The sequence below is a fragment of the Mirounga angustirostris genome, unplaced genomic scaffold (assembly GCF_029215605.1).
Source record: "Mirounga angustirostris isolate CCGP_5_RB_7025 unplaced genomic scaffold, mMirAng1.0.hap1 SCAF_3, whole genome shotgun sequence".
In the NCBI taxonomy this organism is placed as follows: domain Eukaryota; kingdom Metazoa; phylum Chordata; class Mammalia; order Carnivora; family Phocidae; genus Mirounga; species Mirounga angustirostris.
The window spans coordinates 184799453-184810061 of record NW_026991711.1 but is presented as its reverse complement, the minus strand read 5'-3'; the positions used below and the strand labels follow the sequence as shown (position 1 = coordinate 184810061).

Sequence of the window (10609 nt, the reverse complement as noted above, 5' to 3'; positions counted from 1 at the left end):
ATGAGCCAAGTTATTAAATATCCAAGTTAGCTTGTTCTATGGGCTTAGCTTCCACATAGAAGTGGCTTGGAACCTACCAATGATAAACGTTTGGCATTTGGGTAAGAGCCAGACTGTCCTAAGGCCAGGAAAGCATTCAGAGGGGCATCTGCTATTGGGTGTGAGGTATAGACACACTTAAGTGTCAGCTAAAAGTTACGGGCCCCCCCTGTGAGACACCTGTAAAAATAGGGCTGGGCTCTCCATGATATTTTGCAAGTGATTTCTAGTGCCAGAAAGGACCACAGACTTTATTCCCAACATTCATTTAAAAATGAGGAGACAGATCCAAAGAAGCAGGCAGCAGAGTAGCTAGGAATCTGGAGCCAAGTACCAGCCTCCTTTCCTTTTTCCTTCCACTGCCTTTTCCCAGTTAAGCCAAGATTAACATGAGTGCTCTCCTTTCACTTAAATTAAGCTCATTCTAGTCCTCAGGGTGGCAATTACTCAGAAAATAATATGAGAATTTAAAATAAAATAGATTTTACTTGAATTATTCTGTGTAATTTTTACCTGAATCTGTGGTCTGTTATACACACCATCAGCAGTCATTAAAAAAAAAAAAAGCCATTCATAATAGTTAATAATGGAAATACTAAGACTTCATTTATGTATTTCTGACTTATGTTTAATTGCAATGTAATGAAAATTGACTAATTTAGAACTTAAAACATGAGGGTTACATATTAGCTAGAAATGCATTGTTTAACTGATCTTCTATTCGCTGTTTCTTTTAAGAGAACATTTTTAAATGTTGGCTTGATGAGTACACAAAGACTTATTAGATCATATTTCAAAAAATATGTTTTGAGGAGTTGTACATATTCTATGTGGTCAAGAACAATAAAAATAAAATGTGTAGACTTCAGATACCCATACATTTTTTTTTAAATTCCTAGTTTTCATGTTTTCAGAAGAGAAATATTTAGAAATACATAAACCCAGACTTCTTTTTATATTTCAATTGGACTGAATTCAAAATCTTCCAGTCATACCATGAAAAGCAGGATTGGTAATGATCTCAATTAGACATGGGGGGAGGGGGAGATAAGTCTAGAATTTTGGAGGCAGAGAAGTTAAGGTATTATGTTTCCAGCCACAGAGATCTAAAGAGATGATGTACCATGGTACTGCCCTGACTCCTGATTAAAATTATGTTTGGTCATTCATTTCAAGAAATAAGATGAATATTTTTACATTTTTAATTCCGAGCAGAATTAATGTGGTGTTCAAAAAGCATTACTTGGGTTTTAAAACTGCTTGCTTAAGAAAAACTAGCAGGACTGGAAGTCAGACAGATGCACTGCGTCCACGTAAGCCATGAGAAGTCACTGGATCACAGTTTCCTATTCCCAAGAGAAGAGCTCACAGTGGCTCCACCAATTATAGGAGTGAAGCCAACAGAAATGTCAGTGTCAGCAGGATTTGCAGTTTCCGTGCCATCTGAAAAGATGTCTTTCGATAAACCACATTGTGTTTCTTCCATTCTGAATATGGAGATGACTCACCTGAATGTGCTCTCTTTTGTGTTTTGGGGCACCAACAGCAACTTGGAGTCACCACTGATGTACGAGGTGTCTGTGCCGCAGGAGGGCAGTGCCAGCCACAGTTTGAGAGGCGGCCTGGGGACCTCCATCACAGCCTGCAAGAAGGTAAGCTTGCCTACTGGCACTCTCTTCGCCCTGACTGAACTTGATCACTAGTGTAGCTTGACTCTCCAAGTACTTTTTCTAAAGCAGAAAACAACAACGACAACAGAAACAAACAATGGAGTAGCCCACAGTTTGCTGTGGCCTGGTTAACCTCTGACGCCACTAAAAATGGAATTCATGAGAATGATCAGAAAACTCAAGCAGCTCAGATAGGTATGACTTGAAAATTATAAGCCCACACTGCGGGTCCACCAAAGCTTCTACCTCTTCTCTTCGCAAACTCAGCCATGGGTAACAGCTTGTCGCTGCATTTCCCTTTAGAAAAATCTTCCCAGGTTTTGAGTGGCTCATCTTATTATAGGAAGCGCCTAGGTCTGTATCTAAGAAACACTCATGGATGTTCTTCTTCTGATACTTTCTTAAAGAGAAGGGTGTGCTTGGCTCATTTTATTATGAGGCACAGAATTACATTTCCTAGAATATAGACTTTAGAACTAAAAAACAAATCTTGCTTTCACACACTTGCTGAAAGTTGTCATTTGAACAATATAAATTCATCTGCTTTGTTTTTCCAGTCAATCCAACTTAAGGCCCAGAAACTCAAAGCAAAATGTCCGATTTCCCACCTAAAGCTTTTGTTACTATTTGCTGCAGAATTCCAGAGAAAGATGTGTTTCTTCTCATCCAACCTTAGATGATATCACACTGGATTATCTCATTAATTATTTTAAAAAGGTTAAATTATAAAAAATATTCATAGTGTAAATCAAGACAAATTCTATTACTAAACATATTGTGTAGTGTATATATATGTGTGTATATATATATAATTTATGTATACATATTGTAACATTATGTATGCATATGTGTATTGATTGATTACTACACCCAGTTAAGCAGCCTTATTTATTCTCGCTTGTGTGGTGTTTATATCATTTTCAAGTACCAAACAAAATGACACACACATATCTGTGTTAGAGAACATATACTGATTATAGAAAAGTAGCATTAAACATAATTTTACAAAACTATTTGAATGTATACATTCATAACCAAATATAAAAATAAACTGGTCTAATCAGTTCAAGGCTCTAATCTGCATGTGTTATAAGATCTGTTATTCATTCTCCTCTAATAAAATTCTTATAGAAGAGTCAGTGCTGTAAATGTCCATTTTTAATGCAGAAAACTGAGGTACTATAATTCAAAATGGTTTCAAGTTGCTTATATGAGAGAGCTAAAACTGCAGGTCTTCAAGCCTTGGGGTATGTTCTGTTCAACTCTGTAACTCCAAATGATAGTCTTCACCAGATGCTATACATTTCCCAAAGCTACATGATGTTGCATTTATTCTAATTTTTAAATAACTCTATTTCTATTGATTAGAGTCCATGTGGTATTTAAATTAAGGATTGAAACCAGACTGCCTGAATTTGACACCCAATTCAATCATTATTAGTTGTGTTATCTTGAGCAAATTATCTTACCTCTTCATGCCTCAATTTGCTCATCTGAAAAAAGGTGACAAGTGAGGGGATCAGTGAGTTAATAGATGTGAAATGTTTAGAATGGTGCCTGGCGTATCGTAAGCCCTCAAAATAAAGACTATCTATGAGGAACATTATTCTACAGAGTAATTTTTCAATAAGTACACGGTGCCAGAAAATAATTTGATATACGCATTGCTATGCTGAGAGAGTTAGTACTTTATGCTCTGTTATCTCGGCTGAATTTTTTTTTTCCTGGGAAAAGAAGTCATCATATTCATTTCTTAAAAATCATGTCTGGAAGCTACTGAATAGAGCTCTTTGGAGCTGATGTCTACTTGAAAAATAAAAACCCAAACTCAATCATTTATTATCTGTACATATATAATATGTCTGTGTATATATATGTGAATTTAAAGTTTTAAACATAATTGTACTCATACCACAACCATTTCTAGAATTGTTAGCAGGCTGAACCATATGCAATTTTCTTTTTTACAGATTAAAAATGATCAATTACAAGCAATTTCCTATGTTCTGGTGTAAATACATTCAAAATTCTGTTAGATCTTGGGGAGAGATACAAGAACACATATATATTTATAGTCTAGTTTGGGAGATAATACTGGTTTCTCATGTGAAAAGTCAAATAGTAATTCATAAGTTAAATAACTATGTGAGATAACTATATAGTAATATCAATTATGGGAAAAATGAGTATTTTGAGCATCTATAGCGAAGAACAGAGAGAGACTCCGGACCTGAAACAGACAACAGTCTTCAGAAAGAGAATTGGATTTTAATTTGGGCTTTCAAGTATGATCAAGATTTGAATGAGTAAATTAGATTGATTATCCAACTTAATTTAGGAGGAGTTGCTACAGATTAATGCAGGAGAAGTTAACACCTTTGTGTCCTGGAGTGTTTTTCTAATGTTCAGGGTGCATTCCTTTCATTTTAAATGTTCTCTTAAGCTTACATAATAATTGCATTTAAAGACAGTTTAGTAGCCTATATGCCATATGTTATATACCATGTGGGCTCTAATTGTTTTCCTTCCCTTCAAAAGAGTAGCTCACTATTGTTTTCTTTTTTATATCTGGAACATAGGCCCTCAATAACAAGACATTGAATATTGAAGGAGTTCATCCTTTTATTTTATTATTATATATTACTGCAAACTGATTTCAGTGATCATTGATCAATTTGAAAAAACAAATCTTGTTAATCACAGATAATGGGCCTGGGCAAGTGAGAATCTATAAGTGCACATACACTGTGTATTCGAAGAGACAAAAAGACGAGGAGAGCTCTATCTTAGAAATAGCAAGGCTGTCCAGCTGAATCACCATGGTTCACAGTCAATCAACCTTCAATAAGAGTACCATGGATAATTGAAATCTACTGGTAATTCCCCAAACTGATTTTATGTAATAGCCTCATCTTCTTCCCCATCAAACCTTCTTATCAGAACTGACATATTGCTAAATTAACTGGTGGAAGAAATAAAACAGGGGTCTGGAAGTTAATGCACTAGTTCGATAATCAGCCTCTGAAAAATTGCAAATTGACTGAATTTCTCTCCCGTGTGTCACATTGAATCTCCAAGGGTTTCAGGACTCCTAAACATATGCAATTGCTTCAGTTCCTCTTTGCTGTTGGGGAAATATAGTTGCTGGGAGCCACTGCTGTGAAAAAACCATAGCATCAGGAAAAAAGATTTAGGTGGACTTATTTAAAGAAGGAACTCCTGGGGCGCCTGGGTGGCTCAGTCAGTTAAGCGGCTGCCTTCAGCTCAGGTCATGATCCCGGGGTCCTGGGATCGAGCCCCGCATCGGGCTCCATGCTCAGCGGGAAACCTGCTTCTCCCTCACCCACTCCCCCTACTTGTGTTCCCTCTCTCCTGTCTCTCTCTGTCAAATAAATAAATAAAATCTTAAAAAAATAAAGAAAGAAATAATGAAGGAACTCCTTAAGGGACTGCCTTTCCCCAGAGCTCAGATGACCATACCACCCAATCGTAGTTTACATATATTATCCTCGCATTTTGTTAATAGACCCTCTTCTGCTCTCAGAAGTGCCACAATAAGTTATATGGTTATATAACCAGCTCAAGCCTCAGAATGATCCTTTCTCTGTCTTCTTCCCTTCCTCTAAATGCTAGGAAAGTTATCAGATAAATTCTCACTAAGGTAGTAGTGATTGTGTAGGTTAATAGAGCAGTGACAAATAAAACCTGTTTTTACTTAACTACTACTACTGCTGAACTAGTACTATTCGCCCCCTCCCTTAACTTACATCGATAATTGATCCTATTGAACCCAGTCTTGAATTCAGAATTCTACTCATCTTGAAGCTCCAAGCAGACACTATCAATCCATCCAACTTGGAATGGGAGATATCCTCTATGTCACAGTTAATTTACTGAGCTCTGAACTCGAGGAAGGTCTTAATGTGTGCAATGTGATGCTCAAAAAATCATGTGTTTAAAAGGATGGAGTTTCAAAATATTGCAGGAAAAAAATGGGAGAGAAAGAGTAGCTGGTGGAGAGTGAATACTAGAGCCCTGTGTGGTACCTCTTGAATCTTACCTCACATAGATCTTGTCTGATGTTACCCCTTCTCATAGGACCAATCCTTCCTATAAGACAAATGCAATCACTATTGTTAAACTGAATCATAGGGATTTTCCATTAAGTGAGTTAAATGATTATAAATGTTATAATTTTATATCTACTAGACACTAAGTGAAAAAGGCCTTTTTATTCTCTTTATAATAAATCAAAATCTGTTATCTCTAGGAGACAGTAGGATACCACATAACAAAGCTGGACTTGGAATCCAAAGATCTGAGTTAGATTCCACATTTCTCTTTGACTGTGTGATCTTAGGCCAGTGACCTAACTTCTCTGACTTGGATGTCTTGGAGTTGGTGTGATGTTTATATGCAAAAAGGTTTGGTAAGTTCTTTTTTTTTTTAAGATTTATTTATTTGAAAGCGACAGAGCATGTGTGTGATTGTGGGGGAGGTGCAGAGAATCTTCCAGCAGACTCCCCACTGAGCTCAGGGCCCAACGCAGGGCTCGACCTCTTGACCCATGACATAAGATCATAACCTGAGCCAAAACCAAGAGTCGGATGCTTAACCAACTGAGCCACCCAGGCAGTCCTGCTTTGTGTAAGTTCTTAGCACACACAGCTGGTGCTCAGTACATATTAGTTGATTCCAAATAAACAATCTTTACACAGGGCAAATTTTATTTAAATAGAATTTAAAAACTAATCCAAGGTAGCATGCACTGTCCCCTCATTATATTGAATCTCTGTTAGATTTTCTTCTGCTTTGAAAGCATTATACACAATGTCACATTTCCACAGTAGCTAGACATTTTTAATCTTTCCTGCACTTCATGGGACTGAAGATTTGCTCTTTAGGATAGAGTGGAATCAAGTCTCTGAATAGGATTCATGTGACAAAAGAACTGTTGGGGAAAAATCAACACCCAAATATCCTTCTCTTTTTATGTCATGTTAATTAAATCCCCATTAAACCTGGACCTACCAAAGGCAGCAGAATGAAAAGACTTCAGTTTCCCAGAGGTGGAGTTTGATCTTAATAAGATATCTGATCATCTCTTTGAAGCTTCAAGAGCATTCTTTGCCACAACTAGCCTCCTTTAAACTGAGTTAAATTTGTTGTCAACAGTGGCACAGAAATCTCTGAAGAATTGTCAAAATGGATGTCCCTGGATGCTTCATCTTATTCTGTAAAATACCCTTTCATCTAAGCTCATATCGTCTTGATGGCATGTAATTAACAAAAGCAATTCAATTAATGTGTGCAGGCACAGACATATAAATTGGGAGGCTTTCTCGGGATCTGATCTATACCTCCAAAGACATTTTTATTAGTCAGAATTGTATTGTTCTGGGCCAAAGGCCCCATTAGTACTTCTAGGAAGCACATGATAGAAAATAGCTATAATATTCTGTGCTTCTAGAAGCTGATTCCTTACAGGAAGGAAGGACTTTAAAAAAATATAAATACATAAATAAAACTAAAAGCAAAATCAGCATAATTGGGCATATTCACTTTCTATAGAAGGAAGATACGAGGCTTTTCACCCTGGAGTATGCAGCACTCAACAGCTTTATAAACACTCTCTTCTGATCAAACAACCTGGCAGTGGTCTTCAGACCCAGCTCCTTATACCAGAATGGCCTAGCTAGGTTTTGTCAAATCGCTGGGTGTTCTGTTTTATTGCCATTCTGCAGGAGTCATCAGAGGCATTGAAGAAATAGGGGGATTTTAAAGAAAATAAATGCAGTATTGTCTTACTAAAAGTTATATTTGAAGAAAGCTAATTTAGTAGTTCTAAAAAGAATTCCTTAGAGCAAAGGGAGACTAGAATCTGGGATGCCAGGAGGGGCACACTTGATGCGGGTAGGGGAGCGGGGAGAGGAGAGGCCAAACCTGCATCCAGGCAGTGGGAGCAGACACATGTGTGGAAGTCAAGATCAGGACTCCCTGGCAGTGAGAGTTAAACCGAACCATGAGCTCTGTCTGTTTAAGCCAGAACATCCGTGAGTGGTGGTGCCACTGAGATCACTGGGAAGACAAGCTAGGAGACTAAGTAGGAAAAGAAGCATTCAGATTCAGATTCAGCCAGTTGCATCTACAGAGCCCAGCCACAAAATTCCCTGACCACCTAAGAAACCTTCTTTATGCCCCGGCCACATTGACATCCGGGAGGCCACAGTTGAACTGAGACCAGAACGCAGCTAATGAGGGCTCTGGTGGGACAGATTTCCTCTGCCTTCAGCAGATCCACACTGAGATGGAGAGGTGGGGCTTCATGTACTACACGCGAGTTCATTCTTCGGAAAATGCCAGTTTGGTAATCCTATGTGGGAGACTTTGCTTAAAACTATCAATTATGGCTTATTTTGCAATTTGAATGTGATTTAGCTTCTTATTCCAAAAGCCAGTGTGTTGGAAAACTATTCCCCTCTCTCTGCCTCCAGCAATTGCTCTACCGTGCTTGAGATTCCAATATGCTAGTCTTCTGTCCTCTACAGCTCAGTTCCTTGAGCATCCTTTTTGCTATGTGTGGAGAACTCCTGGAAGGAGCTTGCAGTGCCTTTTCTTTTCTTTTCTTTTCTTTTTTTTAACCAAAAAGTAGGACTCTGAAAACCCAAAATAGCTTAGAACATTTTGTGGAGTTGAGGGTGATGCTGCACAAAGGGAACTAGGCAAGTGATCTTTTTTTCTGAATTCTTGCAGTTTCCCCAAACCTTTATATTATGTATTAAATATGTCTATGCAAGAATGGAAGGGGTCTAAAATTTTTAAAAATATCTAATAATAGAAAGTTTCCTCCTTTCTATTTTTGGGTGTTTAAAAAAAGACCTGCCATCCCTGCTCCCTACCACTTACGTTAAGGCTTACTCTCTTCCCTTCCAGTCTCCCGAATAAGCAGCCCTCTTGACTTTGGAGTGTGGAGTAAACAATGCATCCCCCACCAGCCCTAAGAGCTTCCACTTTTCCTATATCCTTCCAGGTTTGCTCTTCTGATTGAAATGCCCAATTGTCATTTTGGCCAGTGTCAGAGAAGGAAAGAAGGATACGGCCCGGATAAATTTGAACAGCCCTCAGAGGAGGCCCTTTGGGGGCCTCATCCCTGAGAATAAGTCCCCTCATTTCTGTGTCCATGTTTCCAAAATTAGACCCACCCTGAAAGACCCATGTGAGGGCTCATACTCTCCAGGATGGACAGCATCCAAGAAGCAGGTGTCTAGACACCCTTAGGAAGTTATGTGTCCATCTGTTTACATCTTAGAAGGTAGATGCTTCCAGTAGCTTCTTCCAAACAAGAGAAGAGTCAAGAAATGAGAATTGCCACTTTCTTATAATTGCCAAAGGCCAAAGGCATGCATCAATCCCCAAATAACACATGGCCATTAAATCCACTGTCCCTTTGACCAGTGGTAAATTTCACACTACCTAAGCTTCAGAAGCCTATACAAAATAATCCAAAATCAATGGTAAGCCTTGATGCATATCATATATTTTCTGACATGTGTGTTTTTCTTATATTTTGCTTCTCCTAGCATAAACATTTGCTTCTCCTAACATTCCCCTTACTGATCATATCAACATTACAGCATTATAGTGCTTCCAAATAGCAATTAAATAGCAATCAGCTGTCCTCTATTTATATGTCTAATTTTATTCTGTTTAAAACATTGCTGACCATTCATAAATTATACTATATTTGCATTTCCTGAGCCTATCTGTTTCTGTAACTCTTGCATTTTACACTTGAGACTCAAACTCGGTTATCACTTTCATGCAGAAAAAGCTCTGATCAACTTTCAAAGCATTCTTCAGCCACCTGACATCTGTGTGATGTGGCAGAAGTAAACAAGTATGGCTTGATATTTCTGAATTGTCCTCTATGCTCTTATAGCATTCTGTGACTCCACTGAAATACAATGTGGTTTCCAGGAAACAAGTAACTGTGTAGCCCAAGAAACGCTGTGAGATATCTGAAACTGTCACTGAGGCTCTGTCTAGTTCATTTCTTGCCACATTAGGACATGCTCTGGCCCAGGTCAACACACAGAGTCTCTAAATTACATACACCAGGACAATAATTTCAAAGAAGAGATCACTTTTGTTCATGAAAAATCTCCATTTTAGACTCGGATAGGTGCATCCATATGTGACATTTGTCAGAGATAGATACTCCATAAATTAGTATGTCCCATGTTTATCAGAGGCAAGTTTAGTTAGACCAGGTACCTATTGCTAAAAGCATTCCACAGGTAAGGACTCTCCTGCTATAAAAATACAGTTTATCTAGAGGTATGTTTATGATGAGGTATGACAATGTTGCCTTCTTTCTTATCTGGGGGTACTGCCTCCCACCCCTGCACAGTAAAGACAGAGAATGAGGTGCAGATCCTGTGCTTACCATTTCCTTTTCAACCTTCCTCTGATCTGGTGTTTTCTAGGCACTTCCCTCCTCAATAATGGATAATTGTTTTGTTCCAGGGCCTGAAAAACTCCCTTATTTTCCAATACTTTAAAAATAATTGTTGACCAAGAAGAAGAGGCTGTTGAGCAACCAAAAGCATGTATTTGGGGTCTTAGACACAGAGTGGACTGAAGTTGAAAGTGTGCTCTGAATTGCATGTGGGGAGTAGAGGCTTATAAAGGCAAAAACCACTAGGTTACATAACTTATTTTGAAGGAATTATGATTGGTGCTGACAAACTTAAACTGACTGACTAATACAGGATTGGCCATTTAGCCAATAGATGTTTCACTATTTCAGTCCAAAGTAGAAGGATGTATTTCAGGAGGTGGTCCAGTCACAACTGACGAAAGTCAAAAGTTCATGGTGTTCACAGAATTGAAACAGGGGA

The 10609-nt window shown here is 38.2% G+C and overlaps 1 protein-coding gene across 1 annotated transcript in view; it reads left to right on the top strand.

The window, feature by feature from the left end:
- The first annotated feature begins 1589 nt into the window (after positions 1–1589).
- Positions 1590–10609, top strand: part of SPHKAP (SPHK1 interactor, AKAP domain containing) — a 98210-nt gene continuing 89190 nt past the window's right edge. The window contains exon 1 of the mRNA XM_064585843.1: positions 1590–1691. Within this exon, the coding sequence (XP_064441913.1) occupies positions 1605–1691 (87 nt within the window). The 5' untranslated portion in view covers positions 1590–1604. The remainder of the gene's footprint in view (positions 1692–10609) is intronic.